Source organism: Lytechinus variegatus, chromosome 1 (genome assembly GCF_018143015.1).
Source record: "Lytechinus variegatus isolate NC3 chromosome 1, Lvar_3.0, whole genome shotgun sequence".
Lineage (NCBI taxonomy): Eukaryota > Metazoa > Echinodermata > Echinoidea > Temnopleuroida > Toxopneustidae > Lytechinus > Lytechinus variegatus.
In genome coordinates this window covers 11,665,551-11,685,518 of record NC_054740.1, presented here as the reverse complement: position 1 = coordinate 11,685,518, position 19,968 = coordinate 11,665,551, and the positions used below count along the sequence as shown (strand labels likewise).

The 19,968-nt window shown below is 37.8% G+C and overlaps 2 protein-coding genes across 2 annotated transcripts in view; one reads left to right on the top strand and one right to left on the bottom strand.

Annotated features, from left to right (window-relative positions):
- LOC121426240 (rho GTPase-activating protein 6-like) overlaps positions 1–19,968 on the bottom strand; it is a 125,303-nt gene that overhangs the window by 10,770 nt on the left and 94,565 nt on the right. The gene's annotated exons all lie outside the window — the stretch shown is intronic.
- Positions 40–7,954, top strand: LOC121429830. The gene is made up of 2 exons (XM_041627109.1): positions 40–336; positions 5,065–7,954. The coding sequence occupies exon 2, from the start codon at positions 5,100–5,102 to the stop codon at positions 6,927–6,929; it is 1,830 nt and encodes a 609-aa protein (XP_041483043.1). The 5' UTR covers positions 40–336; positions 5,065–5,099; the 3' UTR covers positions 6,930–7,954.

Here is a 19,968-nt window from a genome sequence, read left to right as displayed (position 1 = left end):
GTCTGGCTCTATTCTTGGATGGCCATCTTCGATCCGAATCCTACCCCCACGAGCTTCTCCGAACAAAGACACCCCTTTCAAACGGACACAGGGAGGGGAGAAAAGTGTTCAAGAAGTAAACAGAAATTTCACTTCAAGAAACAACATGATGTCGCATGCAAGAACATTCATTTGGAGAGATCTGAACGATGACATTGCTCTACGTGCATGGAATGCTCAGGTTGGGCGCCAATGAAAGTTGAAACAAGAAGGAACTAAATAACAAAACACTACCATTTGGATTTCACATCGTCTGCTAGCTCTTGGGAGGATTAAGGCTTTACACTTCAAAGACAGGTAATGAGATATATACGAAACCATACCCACTGTGTTCCTAAATGTGGATCCGTCGCTCCAGAGATCATACTACACTGCAAAACGCAGGTGTTAATTTAACACCAGCCTTCACTGCAAAAACGCCGGTGTCGATTTATACCAGCCCGGAATCTACGTTAAACAATACCAGTTTCGTTTTGGTCTAACACCAGGTATGTGTTAATACAACACCAATTAGTATTAAAACAGCATCGGTTTGAGTCTAAACTGGTGTTATTTCAATACTTCTCTGGTGTGGACATATATAGATTCCGGGCTGATGGAACACCGGGGTTTTTGCAGTGGATTTCGGAACACGCCAGAAAAGTATTCAAACACCATAGGTTTTATTCTAAAGTGACTTTAGAATAAAACCTATGTTGGCTTCCAGCGGGCCCTGCATAATATCATACTTGTGGTATTATTACCCTTCTTCATTCCAATACGTCGAGCGCCTCGCAAGTCTTTGATATAGGACTATATGACTCGACCGGTTTCGAACCCACGACCTCCAGTTCATAAGGCGGATGCTCTATATACCTCTAAGCCACCATGTCCATTCTAAACTATCTATTTTAAAGGGGGAGTGAACTGTTTGTGGTCTCTCATTGACTGTGCGTTATAAATATATAGTCTTAAATATACGTTTTCATATCTCTACTAATACTACAGAGAATAAATTGACCTACAATTGTATTTTTATATAGAAACTAAAATGGTTTGAGAGGAAAAGTAATTGTTTTGCTACTTGGTATCATAATTATTGCGGTATAAATGTATTGAACAGTTAATTAGTATGTTATCATTTAAGTGGGTCTACATTACTAGACTACACGAGCATTATGGGTCAGGAAACTGGACAGGTATGAGTATTTGAGGACTCGAAATGGCACTATTGGTCCGTATCTGCTTTAATGGAACAAGTTGGGACCGACTGCACGAAAGGGTCTTTGCAAGGACCGTCTTCCGTTGCGCCGATTTCTGACGATGCCCGTATGTGACGCTTTCAAAAGAAATTATCAGCAAAACATATATCATTCGTCCGTTAAAGTCAACGAAAACAACTGCTCACAAATGATGTAGTATTTATAATAGTATATGAAAACAGTTTAAAAATGAACTAGATAATGTTAATAATTAAAAAAAAAATGTTAAAAGGCGCCTCGTATAGCGCGTCATAATAAACGGGCGACACCAAAGACGGTCCTTGCAAAGACACTTCTTTCGTGCAATCGGCCCTTGGGTTCTTAAGAATTTCTTTTGTCATTACCTTTGCATTCACGACTTATTCAACGGGTCAAGATAATCTCACCATCTAATTGAATATAGCGAGTGGTAGCCCACGCTGTTCCATTAATTTCTGAGATGGACTTTCGAAAGCTTGCCTTTGATTGTTTAAAATGGAGAATAATTCTCCAAGGAAAGAGATTAAATGACTATAAAATTAAGATCGATGTAGAAGGAAGTCGCCTTGAACGTGCAGAGCTTGAATGATAGGATGGAGTTCTACCGGATACTTTTGTGGTACGGTTTCCCTCGAGGAGACCATTCACCAAGAGAGATCAACCACATAGATTAATCTTTGAGGCTACAAGTGAAACCACTAAAATATTCATTCAATCATAAGACTTGAAGTATATTATCTTAGTATATTACCGATAACAAAGCGAGAGACGAGCCTCATGTTCATTTTCGACCGCTCTATAATTTCCTATAGGGCTGAGGTGACGACAAATTAATCTCATTACCATGCACGTTCGTATTTATCATATACTTATCTTCTATTAATAACAACAACCACAATAATAATAGAATAATAATAATAATGATGATGATAATAATAATGATAATAATAATAATAATAAAAGCTAGTTTTATACAGCGCTTTATAATAATGATGATGATGAAGATGGTGGTGATGATGATAGTGATGTTGATGATGATGACGAGGATGATAATGACGACGATATGAATATATTCAAATATAAACATGTTTTTTTTTCTCCGATGGCATTCTATATAATATAAATTCCCTGGAACGTTAGAACGTGTTGAGACTATTAAAAACGTATCATTAAACCGTCAGGTTGTCATGTTTGTTAGCAATTATTTTTTTTATAGTTATACATGACATGCATGTATAAATGCATAACTACAAAAACTGGGATATGTTCCAAACCAGCCTAATTGGGAACATTAAAAAAAAGAAAAATTCATTTTTCAAACAAAATAGTTATATAGTGTGCACTTTTCAGACTACCGTCCCAACAACAGAGGAAAGATAATTTAATACCCAGGGCAAAATGAAATCATTTTTCGATATTGAATCCCTTAACCAATCTTGTGCTGAATAAACAATGTGCCGATGGGAGCAGCTTTGACCAAAAGAGGGTCGATTCCATCCTACGGACAACGACCTTTGCCGATCGAAATATTTCCCCTTCGAAACCAATAATTTGCCCACGTTTTCATGCCAACTAATAAGGATTAGACACGAGATTATACGAAAGTAGCCCCGACTACCACTATGGTAACTCCCATAGGAACTCAGCATGACAGTTTTTTTGCTGGTAAACGCCATATAACCAATAACCTAGGAAACATTTTACGTCTTGCTTAATCAGTCACAGTGGCTGACCTTATAGACGACAGATATTACTCTCAGGCTTTTTTTAAATCAAAGTGGAGACAATGGCAGAGTGGGGATTCGAACTCACAACCTTGCGATTAAAAATATGTAGAAATTATTTTTTTCCTTTGCAGAAACAGATGAAAATTGTTATCCAGTGACCTTAGGTCTTGAATACATTTTGTTCGGAATCGATGCCATTTTTCAACAATATTATACGAATAAATAAATATTATACGAATCAGTCCAACGACTACTCTCCGATAATTACTGAAAGAGGATGAAAGAGTGACATATAAAGTCTAAAATAGGGTTTTTCCAATATTGTGTTAAATGGAGCGTGCATATTTTGTAAGGTAAAATAACCACGAATGCCTGCTTCTTTTGCGAAATATTCTGCGGAAATGATTGCATTTTTGTGATAAATGTAATGAAGCCGGGCCCTTCCTCCTCCATTTAGATATCGGGCAAGTTCGAGTAAACTAAATACACTAATTTCAAGACAAAAAGGGGAGAGTGTGATACATGAGAGATCATCGTTTGCGGCAAAAATAGTTGAAGTTCACATCAACCATTTTTAAATGCAATCGTCATACGAGGAAAGCAAGAGTTCATCTTTATCATGATAATGGTACTTGATCTCATTTGGATAAATTTGACCCCAGTGATTCTTCTAGTGACACTAGCTTGAAAGCGTTTCCTGTAGTCTGTCCCAGTCTGCATGCATCCACTGACCGTAAGCAGCCTGCGAGCAAAATCTACGATATCATAATGATCCTCATATAATGCATTCCAATTAACGCATCCCTAAACTGACTAAACTAAAAACAAAACATAAATATGGATTTCATAAGTTTCTGATAACAAAAATGAAAAAAAAATGTTAACTTTATTACTTGTCGACAGGATTATGTATCCTCATTTATTATATACAAGACTGCGTAAAATTTTGTTGGGATGGTCATGTCAAGCTTCGAACCAGGAATGCTTCCCAACCCTCTTACAGTATACATGTAGAGTGCGTCCCAGAAAAAAACGAAACCGAGATTTAGCGATGATTTATCATAACTTAATCACAAATACAATAGACGAATGACCTACCAATGTAAAGCTTAGAATCTCCTCTTTCATCTGATATTACTATTATTTCTCATTCGAGCATGAGTGAGCAACAACAATTTGAAGAGAGGATATCAAAAACTCATTTGGCGAGGGGTATCTGAATTTTAAAAAGAAAATCACATGCCTAAAAAGTTCAATATCTGCTCTTTAATTTGATACCTTAATCACAAAAAATGGTCGAAAAGTAAAAAAAATACGTTCTCTCGAAACAATTATGCTTGTATTTCCATAATTTCATTAAATAAACGTGTTTTCACCGGTTTCCCACAGAAGCTATCGCATGGTTAACAAAAGACTTAATGCATTGATGATCGTCAACAAAGCGGAGTGTCGAGTGAGTTTGAACGCTAGCCTGTAAAACCTCTTCATTTTATGAAATTATTGAAATTCAAGCCTTATTTCAAATAACCAGAACTTTCTTATTTCTTTATTATTTTCTGCAATTGAGGTATCAAATTAAAGAGCAGATATTGAACTTTTTAGAAACGCGATTTTCTTTTTGAAACCCAGATATAGCCCGCTAAATGACTTTTTGGTATCCCCTCTTCAAATTGTTTTTGCTCACTCATGCGTGAATGAGAAATAATCATGAAAGAGGAGATTCTGAGCTTTACAATGGTAGGTCATTTGTCTATTGTATTTGTGATTAAAATATGATAAATCATCGATAAATCTCGGTTTCGTTTTTTGTGGGACGCACTGTATACATCATTTTACACAATTTGACACTTTTAAACGCAACTTTAGGTAACGGATTTGTAGTGCATAAACCAAGTCTTATCCCAGTCTGATTAATAACCTCTATCCTACATTTGTATTGAACACAATAATACAAATTACACCGGTAATTTGGCTATCGATTTCATTATTTAATGCACAAATATTGATAAAACTTTTTTTTCCACTTTTGTGAGGATTCCCCAAAATATACACATTTATGGTTCCTGTTGTTTTTTCAGAAATCACCTGATTTGCACAATCAAGCAAGTGCGTCATGAGAAAGATGAGACGAGGTATGATGACGAAGCGCCAATGGCTTTTCATCTTGGTCATCGTCAACGGCGTCTTCCTCTACCTGAACTTCAAGGTCCTCACTATCGACGATATCAGACAATTCTCAGAGGAGCTTAGTTCGAACCTAAGAAAGATTCGGCTTCTGGAACACACATACGCCGAACAGTGGTCCTCCATAGCTAATGACAAAGTCGTAGAAGAAAGAGGAGGAGAAGGGAAAGAGTTCGTCTGGGAGAAAGTTGAGAATCTCCACTTAGCGTTGCCCGCGTATGAGAAGATGAGACACACCTTATCTCGACTTCAAGATTTCCAGTTTCTGTTCTCCAAAAGGGTAAACCAGATACGGATCTCTCAAGAGATGTTGACTTACAAGTCAGTCCTGTGGAGAGGTGACGTTGAGCGGCTGCAGGATATCTTCGTGGATGTTCTTCAGACTAACCGTAGCATCAAGGTAGGACTAATTGGTGGCTCACTGTCAGCCTCGGGCCAGACCATATGCCCTGACAGGGCTTGTCTTTTTATTGATCACGTCAGGAAATGGCTTGAGAAGGTCCTGCAGACGGACGTCACGTTACACAATGCTGCGATCTCCTTCGCAAACAGTGATTACTTTGCTTGGTGTACGGAACCACACCTGGATGTGGATGACATGGATATTGTCATATGGGAATTGGCGACGGATGACTACGTCATGCGAGCTCACAATGACAAACTTCGTTACGACCATGCCGCCCAACCTCAAGAACTTCTCACACGCCATCTGAAGGAGCTACCTACGAAGCCTTTCTTGATGTACGTCAATTTTATGTCACCTGAGAACATCCGCAACCGGGATTGCGTCAATTCGGAGTATTACGCGGGAAGACATCTCAGCAGACACTACAACGTCACATCGGTAAGCTGGTGTGCAGCTGTCTGTTCGAGTCTCTGGCAACTTGGGTTTACACCAGATGAACTCATTCACTCAGGAGATTTACTAAGTGAGAGGGCCCACGAACAGGCTGGATTATTTGTCATTAACTTCATGAAAAGTATCCTAAAATCTGTGACTTTTCATCACATGAATCTGACCAGAACAAATGGATTATACCTTCAGAAATTGGTGAAATTGCATGACGTTTTTATGGCCAACTCAAAAGAAGTTCATAAGCGTGAGACACGCCAGCTGCAGCAGCCTGTTTTTAATGCGATTTGGAACAGAGATACAAAAAGAGACGTTTTGAATAGCTCTGGTGATATTACAAGCAAAACAGACTTATCAAAACCTACCAAATCTGTTCAAAAACCAGCGAAGAATGTCCTGCACGTGAACACATCGGGTAGGCATTTTACGAAACCTGAACGGCGTCTTAACCAAAGATCTCGATTTCCTGCAAAGTGGATCCACAACTCGCAGTGTTGGCCGCTCTCCAAACCTCAGTTCATCCCTGACCGCACATTGGCTCTCTCAAGAAACGACGGGTGGGATGAAGGTATCTCCGATAAGGAAAACTGGTATACCAGCATGAGCTCCCAGAAGATCATAGAGTTCTCTTTCGAGATGGCGCTCCCTCTGCCAAACCGAACGTGTATTCTTGCCTTGGCAGTGATGGCTTGTGACTATTGCGGTCAGGCCCTTGCTTGGTTGGACAACCACTTTGATGATGCTGTCCTGGTTGGAGGAAAATACGGAGGCCATGCTTTTCGGGTCATCGAGGTCATGACAGGCGTCCCTCCTGGAAGACATACGTTCAATCTGAAGAGTTTGGAAGACATGCCTTTCAAACTCTCTGCAGTCATGGTCGGTCATAAAGACAATGCAAAGTTTTAGCGAGCAAAATTAATTGTTTTATTTATCTATCTATCTATCCCAAGACTTTGAGGTGCAATTTAAATAAATATTGTGGTTGACTTTGTTGTCTGCGAGCAACTAATCATAGCCGTCCGTCCTTTTCGATACGATGAACATCTAATAATCTGTTATAAAATTCGATCCCTTTGTTTTATTTAACACCTCAAGAGTACATCTCATATCGAGTAGAATGAGTTGATTTGGTTAAGTGTCCTTTTAAAAGTATAATCCATTGGAAATAAATCCATTTAAATACTCATCTAGATCATTCGGTATCAAATAAGATGATAATGATTGAGTCAGTCAATGTACATGTAAACATCTAGTCCTCAGTTATCTCTATCCAGATCATCTATCCCACTCCTTGCCATAAAATGCCTTCGCGAAACAAATTCCAAAACGAGAACATAAAAAACAAAGGAAAAAAAAATCCCAGGGGCTGATCAGGGATACGATCATCTAGTCATCTCAGATCGATGACTAGGATTTCAAAGCTTCAAAACTGTCGGGATCGTTAAGTGCTTTTGTCCCCTCGAATTTGACAGAAGTTGTCAGAAAATGTTTTTGTCGGAAATCCCTCTGCACAGGGGTGACCTATGGCCAGATGTAGATTGGAACAGGGAGAGATGAAGACGAATATTAGCATTTGGCGAACTACCAGTGCACATGCATAAATACACGGGATTTTATCGTACGAGTGTTATGTACTTTCATGTATCATATTTTTAATTTCATTATTTTCATTTGCTGAATAGCACAGTAACATAAACCATGCAAAGGTGGTACAATTCAATTTGAGTTCGTAAAGAATTTGATTAACTGGTTACTGTGGGTGCGTCGTGGTCTAGTGGTTCTGACTATCGCCATTCAAACAGAGGGTCGTGGGTTTGAATCCTAGCCGTGACGTGTTTTCCTTCCGCAAGAAAGTTATCCACACTGTGCTGCACTCAACCCAGGTGAGGTAAATGGGTAACGGCAGGAAATAATTCCAGCCGGGTAATGATAATAGCAGGGCCCGCTGGGAGAACAGTTTTCGGAACTGAAGTGGCTACCCTTGGTAAATGTGTCATTATTATCATTGATGAAGTGTCTTTTTGTATGAATAAAAGAATAAAAAAAGAGTGCCAAAGAATTTTGAAAGAAACGCTGAAATGTCTGACATGGAAGGTGAAGTGGTCAACGGCCTCTAACCGCGTAGCCAGGATTTCATTTTGGAGGGGGCGGTAAATGCACGCGAAGCGTGCCAACACTTACAGAGCGCGCGAAGCGCGCTCCCTAGGGGGTGGGTGCAGGGAGGGGGAGTTTCCCCCTCCCGCGCGAAGCGCGAAGCTTTTAGTGTTTCATAAATTAAAATTAAAAGGAGCCGTTTCTCTTGTCTCTAGTACCTCCAATTTGGTTGACTATATTGCGATTTTGAACCTTGTTTTCAAATGATTTTGAATGCACAAAAGAGGTATATACATGTACAATGGAGGAAATTAAAATGATAATAACTCCGCGCGAAGCGCGGAAGCTAAAGCGTTTTATCAATTTTTCTTGCCATAAGAAGGGTCCCGAGAAAAGGGTTTTCTCAAAGATATATTGAATACTTTCTTTGGAAAGATCAGATTTGATTACAAACAATTTAGCAACAGTGCATATTTTTAACTCGCAAAACAGAGGATAAGATTGGTAGAGGAAGATATTCCTCCCCGCGCAGAGCAATGAAACTCTGAAATTTCAAAGGGCGGACGTTTCATCAAATGTAGATGAATACCCAATCGGCTCTAATTCAATTGATTTTCTAAGATTATTGAACTTCATTACAAGGAAAATAGTGCGCAAAAATAGTTGAAACTTCTGCGATTTATTGAAACTATCTATCTTTATAAAAAAAAGGATGCCTAATTTTTTTGACTTATCCTGAAGCGCTTCATTTTGAATATAAAGAAACTTAAGTGTAATTCAAAATTTCAAACTGAGGGCGCAAAACAGGACAGGAGATGAATGTATACAGGGAAATGACATGAAGTTTAATACAATTTGATAAAAAATATTGTACTTTTTATTTAATACGACACGAATTTCATACCCTTCCTCTTTTTAAATTAGGAACCTGTTTGCCCCCAAATTATGGTTGTTTATAGTAATGAGCTGAAAAGCGGGAGAAGCTGACTTTATGGAGGTGACAGCAGAAACTGATATAAAGATTTTACCCGCCCGGAGCCGACCAGCCCAGAAGTTGCGCGATCAATTGAAAAAAAAAGATAACTTCATATATTTACTTCGGCCTAACCTTACTCAAATTCATGCCCTAATGTATACAATTTTAACTTTACCTGGCAAGAAGCACATAGCTGAGGTGGAAAAACAGGGTTAGAGAAAAGGTGGGGGAAACAATGGAGAACTTCAATATTGTCATCTAACCGCGCGCAGCGCGGAAGCAAAATTCATTTATAAATTTAGAGCAAGAAGAGTGAAGGAGTTTCTCTTTTGAGAAAAAAATAAAGAATAAAAAGAAAAAAACAACACAAAGCTACCTCCCTTTCTTCCCTTTCCTCCCTTCCCTTTTCTCCTCTCTTTTTTCCTTTTTTTTTTCTTTTTGGGGACGTTTTTGGGGGGGGGGGCGACCGCCCCCACCGCCCCCCCTGGCTACGCGCGTGGTCAACGGCCTCTAATAACGTGGCATTATGGAACATTGCTTGGTATAATAATCAAATAATATATACCAGCCAAAGAAGTTCGCAAAGATTGCTCCATCATGGAGCTATAAGCTCCAAAGCTGCATCAAAGCTTTGACAATACTAAATACATTTGGGATACTAGTAGGACTAGTATTTGTATTTCATCTTTAGACATGGTTTTTGTGAACCGGAAAAGCATAAATCTCTATTTGCAATTTCAAGGATACAGTTTGCTGCAGGTCAATGGACACCTGACTGCAAAAAAAAGTAACGGTTGTGCGTCAGAATCGCGCCATGGCTAAAGCTACGGGTAATAATGTCAGTTTTTCATAAAGCATTCTGCAGAGTGGAGACAAGCGCTTCAACAATTTGGATTTTCTTTCCATTCTCGTGAATTATTTCACTACTATTGATATCATGATTACTGTTATTGCTATGATGATGATGATGATTGATATCATGATTAATTTTGTTATCACTATTTCATAATTACAATTATTTTGCCCATACTATCCTCATCATCATTCTTATTATCATGGCAAAAATTATGATACAAATAAAGCAGCAAAGTTATATTCAAACTTTAGCGGCATAGGGTACCGTTTCACGAAACCTTTATCAGTAAACATTGACTCCAATCCTATCGAACCATTCGTACTACGATTAAAAATAATCCAACTTATATGGCCGAGTGTGTACTTTTCCTCCGAGTTCCTTGAAAGGACACCCACATCGTAACATCATCATCGTAACATCGTCACCGCAATAGTACACAGTGTGGTTTATTGGGTGATTGTTTATCATAGCAAAACCTCAAAATGGAGTATGGAACGCTACACGGCCCTTGAACTTACTGATCGGTAAATCGTATGGGGATAAAAATGTTCAGGCATACATAATCCCGTAGGGTAAAGCTAAGCTGGATGCCATTGAATGAATATATCTACACACGTGGTAAAGATAATCAGATAATACAATCATTCTACTTGAAATATATTCATTGTACAAGCTAATTATTTTTTACTTTTGCAATTTCAATGCAAGCTATTAAAAGATGAATTACGAATCGCATTCAATGAAGAAAGATGTTTTTTTTAAATCAAAGTTGATGTTAATCAATCGTTTCATATTAACTAAAACGATATAACATTCAAATACATAAATACAAGGAAACGTGTGTGTGTTTTTTTTTTAAATAAACTAACAAAATAATTTTCGCTATTTTAATATTAATAATATTTTTCTCCATGTTGATACCTTTTTTGGTTATATTCATTATTATTACACTCTTAAAAACAAAGAGCTACGAAGAGCTGATTTTTTCTCGTTCCAATCTGAACTAGACAAATCAGCACTCCGAAGTGCAGTCACTATACACGCTCTTTAAGAACTAAATTAGCTCTTCGTTTTTAGAGTGTATTATTATTATTATCTTTACTATTATTATATCATTACTATTATCATCATTATCATTCGTATCGTTACCATGATCGTCATCGTTTATTATACGTGGATTCGTCCAATATATCAAGGCAATGTTTCTTACTATGCATACAGCATGGTGGAACCAGTCAATAGTTTTATCTATGCACCGGTGCAAAATGACATCAACATTAGATATGAAACTGTTATGGTCATCCATAGAGAGCGTTCTTTTAGGAGACAACGAAGGGCTTGATATATCATGAATATACTGTCTTTCGAACAATGTGATGAAAATGAAGAGAAAAATGTAATAACTTGTGACTTTTAATAAGGAATTGCATTCATACTATATGAATATTATGGTCTAGAGGAAATATGAAATTGTGGTAATGTCATATTGAGCTTTTGACAATTGTGTCTCAGTGACGTAAGTTGTGATTGATGCTCGTAAAAGATTTTGTTGAGGCAACTCAGGAAATTTCCAATACAGCAAAAGTTTTCATCAATAGTGATGTAATAATTTGGTGATCAGGGCGCCAATAGATTTGTTGATAAATTTCAGCTTTAATCTGATAAAAAAACAAATGTATTTAAAAATAATTGACAATATTAATTGATTTTGACAAATGCAACACGTATGCAATATACTATTTCAAGAAGAACTTAAAAAATTACTGTCTCGTTCGTGAAGTGACAATGAGGGGGGGGGGGGCGTTCTTAAATGTGTAAAGGGAGGTGGGGCTAGTGTATGCGCGCGATAGAGAGAGAAAGAGAGAAAGTGAGGGAGAGAGAGAGAGAACAAAACTGAAATTAACGTTTTGAATATTTTGTTTTCCCAATACAAGTAACAAAAGATCCTCCTTGCCATCATTTAAGGTCTCACGAAAACATGATTTGATGTTTCTTTGAAAAAAATTACAATAAAACAAAAGTATGCTACGGTATATTCTGGTTATTAGGTTTTCTTTTGTTCTGTGTCGAAATCGAGAGGTGATTAGATTAAAAAATAAATCTTTGTAAATGCTTATTAATAATTGATATGGTGGGTTTGCTTTTTACCGAGATGTTAAAAGGTGACATAGATGAAACTCAAAGGAAATTACATGATTTTTTTCGTATAAAACCATCGCAACGAAATAGACTAGAAGATAGATGGAGGGAGAGAGAGAGAGAGAGAGAGAGGGAGAGAGAGAGAGAGTGTGTGTGTGTATGTGTGTGAGAGAGGGAGAGTAAGCTCTCTTAAAAAATACATATTTAAATTTTCTGTCTTTATCGTTTCCTCAAGGCAGAGTGTAGGCAAATATTCAATGACAACAAAAGACAAGAAATTCCTGACTATCAAGACCATAAATCCTTCCACCTTCAATGACGAAGTTGATCTTTGATTGTAGACGGAGATAAGGAAACTGCAAGGACAAAATGTCTTAATTACAGATGAACTTGGAATGGTGGAGATAAGAATAGAAAGATGACATTCAGGATAGGACATTTAAATCATATTTACAACGACACAAACGCTGTTTCATTATTGCCAGTACAAGTCTGTGGCTTGTACTGGCAGTTGTTTACTAAATGAAAAACAGTTTTATTTGCAGTGACAAAGTCGTTAGCTGAAGAGGGATTATTTTATATGAATAAAATACAGTATACACTATTATCTTTTATTTCAAAACATGAAAATTATTCAAGCCTTATGTTGCGAACTAAAAAAAAAAACGACTTCCGGTGAATCCCGTGACAGAGTGAGAAAGCATCCTACATGTCCTACCTAAAACGTAATTAAACAAAAAAATACATCCGCATGGCAACGATTATTCCTGATTCCATGAGGACATTTTCGCTCAAGTTTACACTTAATAATTCAAATCGAGTCGTGTCTGAACTGCACAACTTACTCTCGCCTAAAGGTGAAATTCATATTAGAGCAGGAGAAGGAGAAAATAAGATGTATACCTCTTTGAATACAACAAGTTACTCGAACAGCCTCCGCCGGGCACGTCTAAAAATAGACGCTGGTACCTGGACAGGCAGGTCGCGATGCATTATGCCCGAGCATCTCGCGTTTGGCGGATCATGGGAAAATTATGCATCCGTCTTGAAACTGGTACAGTTTTTTTTATCTGCTTGTATGATGAGTGATTGTATGATAGGGGAAAATTTGGAACGATCGGGCCTGTGAATCGTCGTATTTGGTATCGATGGGTGAAGCGGGGGGGGGGGGGGGGTGGTCGAGGACGCGTTCGTCGGGATAAGATCCCATCATGATCGAATGCGTTACTGACAACAAGTGGGACATAATTATGTCAGTATTCAAGTGACAAATGGGGATATGGCTAATTATCATTTATAATGTTCGGGATAGGATACCAGGGCCCTGTTGTACAAAGAGTTACGATTGATCCCATTAATCGTAACTCTATGGAATCCATCTGTGTCATAATTTTTCCTACGAAAAATTTCGACAATGTCCTTTTTATGCAAAGAGAAGCGCAGTGAATTTTCCTGAAAACAATGAATGCATGAATATACATCACAGCTATTTTGAACAAACATGCATAATAGATGTTGACGTTGCTAGCCGTCCATAGTTGCAAAGATCGGATCAATCGTAACTCTTTGTACAACAGGGCCAAGAAATATTCCACGAATTATGCAATACTGCACGAATCGAAGACGAACGGATCAGTTTGGATTATTAGGGCCATTAATATCTGCCCCAACGAGAAGAACATTTCCTTGTATCACATGACGAAAGGCTATTCAATAAAATCAGTATTATTTAACCTTAATGATCACTATTCAAGTCGTTGGGCAATATGGCACGATATTGCACAGCAAGTTCGGTACCAACAAACCTATATAAGGGAAATGATTATATTTGGCGCATTGTACAACGGTAAAATAAGCTGATATTGCACAAGCAGAATATAGAATACACCACTAAAACGCCCCGTATGTATAACTATGTTTGTAATGAGAATTCTTTAAAGAGAAATTCCAGTAGTTGCATTAAACACTGATTTCATGAGAAACTCTGTAAAACAAGTCTTAATTGTCAGTACATCATCGAGGATCTAGATCTGGTACAGTTACATTAACTGAACTTTGTGAAATATTGAAATCTACGCTGAAAAATGTTCACACCGAACATCCCCAGCACAGATAAGCGCACGTGGGACAATGTATAATTATTGCTTAGAGCGTCGGGCCCGACGCTCTACCCGAATCCCGTGCTTATTTGCTGATGTCTCAGCAATTACAAAATTTCTTCCAGAATCCTTTGGCACATGCGTTTTATTTATACAGACACTTTGGTGGTCATTTCATTGGATTCTGTACGAACTCATTTCGATATCGCTACCAAAACTAGCATTTACCTTTAAATACGGTTTCCATTAATTTCTGTTGTCACACGGATAATAAAGAACAACTGCGGTATGATGGCACCCGATCGTGTTTTCAAAATAACGGTCATCTGAAAATTATTTACTCTATCACTTCTGTAATATAGTGTATACCAGAAAGAAAGAAATGCATTTTTATCAAGATAATACTCAAAATAATTTGAAAAAAAAATCAATTTCATACCACCTGAGGCGATAATCACATCGTAATTTGTCATAACAATTCAGTCGACTGATTCAAAAGAACAAACCGCCAAAATAAGCGAAATTTCTTAATTAGTCTGAGTAAACATGAGGGATACGGGGATATGAAGTTACATCAGGAAATGCATTTTCCCTTATCATCACTCAAATTGAAACGGAAAACAAAGTCCGTCATTACGGTCATCGCATAAAAAAACCTCGCTTATTGCATCATCGGATACAGATCCCATGGCACCCCCTGAGCAACCCGGTCCTTCCCCTGGTATCATGGGATCGCATCCCGTTACCATGGTGATATGGATGAGGTTTTCCTGGATGATGGATAGTGTTGCTTCAAGGCGTTGTCTACCGATTCGTCTTTGTAATCTTGGGTGCGTTTCAAGGTGTATATAGGGGTAATCATGAAAGGGGCTGGGGGGGGGGAGGTCTGTGTGAAGATTACAGCAGATCCCCAATGGCGCAACTGTAACTCCATTCCGGCGACAAATGACGCCGCGCCGGTATTAGTTTGTTTTTTAGAAATCCTTAGCTTTTATCCATCCCTTTCATGTCTATTTCCCCGTAAGTCTCGCGAGATCTCATGTTCAAAATGCCTCTCTTCCATCCAGGTCCGTAATTCATACGTCTAACTTCATCGCATTATCCCGGAAAGAAAGTCGGCCATTTCTTTAATTTCTTGATCTGTTGATGCGCTGAAATTCTGTCTCCGTTTTCCTAGCTGACATTTAGTCAGGCAAGGGATCCCTTGCACAAAGAACTGCAAGCAAACTCAACTCCAATAATCAAATGCAACCTGACTTTCAAGCAATGAAGTGCGCGCGTTATGAGACTTGCGTTAGATTTTTATGAGTTGCGTTTAAACGGGTCCCATCATTTTCATAACAACATCTTTCACAAGCAAAACCGCAAGGTTTCTGTCCTTCCACATCTGAAATTGTTGCGATATGATTATCTTCAGACTCTTGAATTTTTGCCACAATTCACAACCAACGAAAAATAACGAAATTATGAATTCAATTATTTAACACGGCGCCAATTTTCTGCAGCATGATACAAGGGAGGTGCTTTCAGCTTTGATGTTGAAAAAAAGTAGTCTAGAAACTGAAAACCTACTTCAAATACTGGATATTACTATATGTAAAACGATCTTTTAAAGTGTGTCGTGTTTCGTGTGATATACTTTTCCATCCATGCATCGTTAAATCTCCAGACATGTTTGATATGAGATACAGAATGAAATCGACGTTTTATTCAACTTCGGTAGAGTGTTATCCATCAATCTAATCTAAATCTAATTTCTTAAAAACTCCCATCTTCATCAAATATGAAATATTTATAATCAAAGACGATTTGCTTTTCCATCATTGTATTATGTAGTGTCCAAATCTTGTATCACATTTCAGAAAGGTTTATTTCTAGTGAACATGACGGGAAAAACTCCTCTCTCAATATTAAAGGTAAAAGACAGTAGTTGCAGCAAACAATAACTATTTCATGAGAAAGTCTTTTAAATCAATATTAATTGTCATATTATCATACATCTAAATCTGGTACATTAATGTAAACTCATCTTTGTAAAATCATGAAATCTCAGCTCAAAACCGATAATATTCTGATGATCACTAACACAGAAAAGCATATGTGGGACAGTGTATTAATATTGCTTCGAAAAATACACGACAATGAACTTCCGTGCTTATTTTGCTTATATCTCAGCAATTACGCATTTTCTTCCAGAGCTATTTGGCACATGATTTTTATTTATACATACAAACACTTTGTTGGTAATTTCATTAGATTCTGTTCGAACTCATTTTGAGATCGTTACCACAACTGGTGGGTGTTTCATAAACTGTTCGTAAGATACGAATGACTTTACGCACGACTGGTGACCCCTTCTTGGGCTAGATGATACATCCCTATGTCATTCATTTAGGACATAAGAACATGTTCCAGTCGTTCGTAAAGTTGTGCGTAACTTTACGAGAAGCTTTCTAATTCTGCTGAAAACTACTGTGGAAAGAGGAAAACCCTTCAAAATATAGATAATCATATTGCTCTATAGATTACTCAAGTGGGACTTGCCCACTTCAAACTAAAGCAATTCTGGTAAAACTGACGATAAACAAAAGAAACCGATGAATAAAATAATGAAATATTCGAATTTGATAGTTATTGTCATGAAATTCAATCCACGCAAGGATGTACTCATGTGGTGCATAATTATGTATGTGGGTGAGGGTGTGGGTGTGTAAGTGTGTGTGTGTGTGTGTGGGAGGGGGAGGGGTAAAGACATGTAGAAGAATTAGAAGAGGGTAAGAAAAGAGGGGGGCAGTATGGACAAAATAAGAGAGGGCGACGTATGTACATGCATTAGCAGATGCTGGGGGTGGGGGTGTACCCAGACGGAATATTAGTGATAACGATCATGAGAAATTCGCAGCACCTAGCATGAAAATGAAGACCCGAGAGCTGGAATGATTTAGAAAGCCCCTTCTTTCGTCAGCCCTAATGACACAGTATGCGAATCTGAACAGCATCGTCGTAAAAACCGAGAACGACTCGGGACTACCCGGATATGCCAGGAATGCAAACTTGATCGCGTTACTTTCGTTGGTCATGACGTCATACGAGGCACTAATGGTCTTACTTAACACTAAATCTTGTGGATATGATGTCCAGATTTCGAGCCGTCCGAAAGACGCTAAATGATAATCAGTCTTTCTTTGTTCGGCATCGTTCCAAGTTCTAACAAGCCTAGACGCTTTACAATGTGGTAGGGGCACAAGAGACTGGCATGAAGTCGACAAGCAGGACAAAGTTCGTAATCACCAACAAGCAACATTTCCCCAAGCATTATCACGTTTTAAAGCTTTTAAGCCATTTCATGAAATAACTTTAAAAAGGGGAAACAGATATCCCCACCGCCACCAAATGTCCTTCTTTCAAAATTTTGACACTATATTTTAGACATGGTCTTGACAGATTTTTGTCAAAATGTGCGTCAAGAAACGGTTGAGAAAAGTTGCTTAGCAATTAATATTGGAAGCATGTGGAAACTAATAATTTAAGCGTCTAAGAGTTTCTTAGAATGTGGGTAATAATGCTTGTAATGCTTTACAATATTCTAAGGGGAAAATGTGACAAGCTCTTTAAAGGAAAGGTTGGTACAGATGACAAAGAAATCATAATGTATCTCTGGCATATTCTTTGTATAATGGTAAAATAATTGGGGCCAGTTGCCATGTTCATGTTCTTATATTTAGAATACAAACTAAAACCACCGAAAAACAGTGACATTTGAAAAAAAGAAAAACATATTTCGAAGTGTACGCGCCTTACCCTGAACTTAATATCATATTTAATAACATTAATAAACAAGTTACAAGCTATCGTTATTAACTACAAAATATACTAAAATGTACTTATATTGTAACTTAGCCATCCAACGGTAAATTCTTTGAAATTCGCAATATGCAGATGTGGCCAGTTTTGGAAAGAAATATACGAAGAAAGACTGTACTATACCAATTGAAAATGCATGCGATTAGTAACTAATAACCATGTAATGCTCTTTATATTCTCATTTAAATCTGAATTTATTTTTTCTCTCGTAAAGTTTTCTTTACATTAGAAAAAAACATATTCTCTTAACAGGTACATGTACATAAAACGTAATGACTATTAATGACCAAATTAATGCAATTTTTTTGGGTCAATATTTTCCATCCACTTCAAAACCCCCCTAAAAGTTCTTGGCCCCGTCTTACAAAGAGTTACGATTGATCCGATCAACCTCAAGTATATGAAAATCCATCTATTACATATTTTTTTCTTCAGGAAATTTGCAAAATGTCCTTTGAAACCATAAAAAAAGCATACTGAATTGTCATGAAAACAGTGAATGTATGAATATACATCATATCTAGAATTTTTTTTGAACACAATAATACATGTTGAAGTTGTTATTATTGGCTTTCCATAGTTGTGGTTGACTTGGTCAATCCTAACTCTTTGTAAGACAGTGTCCTGGCGTGACTGTAGTCAACACCCAGGAAGCCCCAACACGACTAGTCATCCTAATTGCTTAAAAGGATACATTTTGTCAAGCGCAACTGATGTAGAACTAAGGTTGGTACATCAAACAGATATGGCATTGTATTTTCTGAAATGTTAAAAGTTCAAACCAATTGAAAAGCTATTTTTTCCGATGGATATTTGGGCTTTGGATGACACCTGATTTCATTTTCAGATACATCCGTTTCAAGAACACAACACTCAAGTCACAAAACCAGGGATGATAAATCCCCTTGGAAGCAACACTGTCCTAGACGAACCGGTTTTAAGAAGAAAGAGAGAGGGGGCTAAGAAAGGAAACGTCATGCATGGTACAACGGTTACCAAGCTCGAACTTGGGGAAGCATAAATGGTGAAAGAAAGTATATAAAAGACAATTGGGAAAATGAGGATGGATGGTTGAAGAATAGTGGAAGGGATTAGGAGCAAAGAGAGAGATAAAAAAATCGCGGGATGGATAGATAGAAGTACAGAAAGAGAGGGGGAGGGGAGAGAGAAGGGGGAGTCTTAGGGGAGGGATTGCATCTTAAAGCTAAGAAGAGCCCCGGAGTATACTGTGACAAACTGAAATCCGATATAGGCCGTTGCTGTCAATATCTCCAGCTACCGTTAATTGCATGCCTTCAGCTGACAAAACTTGGTCGTTAAAAATACAAACAAAAGCCATCAAGTAAACCATAATTTCAGCAACATGTTGCCTCCTCTGGAAATATTTCTCAAAATATATCATTTCCTTAAGTTTACCCCTTGAATTAAATAAAGAACTCTGCCTCCAAGCCATACACGATCAATTTCCAATGTAATTGGTAATGACGAGATACGCTCCATTATGCTTCTTGTTTCAGTATGGAAATTTGGCTTCTCCGCAGAAACAGAAACTCTGGAAGAAGCACAGTCTTGGGACGTCCTCCAGAAAAGATAGGGTCAAGCCTTTATCGTGTTTTGTTGTAAAAATTAGACCGGAAGAAAGGGACAGAGAAAAAGCGTACATTAAGTACCGGGTAAGTGATATATTCATCTCATAAAGAGGACGCCACGGTTGCCAAAACTAGGCCAAGTTTGATGCAATTTATAATACTTCAGTTTCATTTTCGAAGTCCTTATTTCTGACTCTATCGTTGGATTCCCCGAGCAAGTACTTTGTTATAACCATAACGTAGCGAGACGGGGGTATAGGTTGGCGGCACTAAGTACATTATTCATCACGCACAAAGTTAATATCATATTTCATAAGAATACGAAAGA

What these genes read in the sequence shown, in the direction of transcription:
- LOC121429830 (XM_041627109.1), top strand. Translation starts at nt 5,100, where the DNA reads ATGAGAAAGATGAGACGAGGTATGATGACGAAGCGCCAATGGCTTTTC.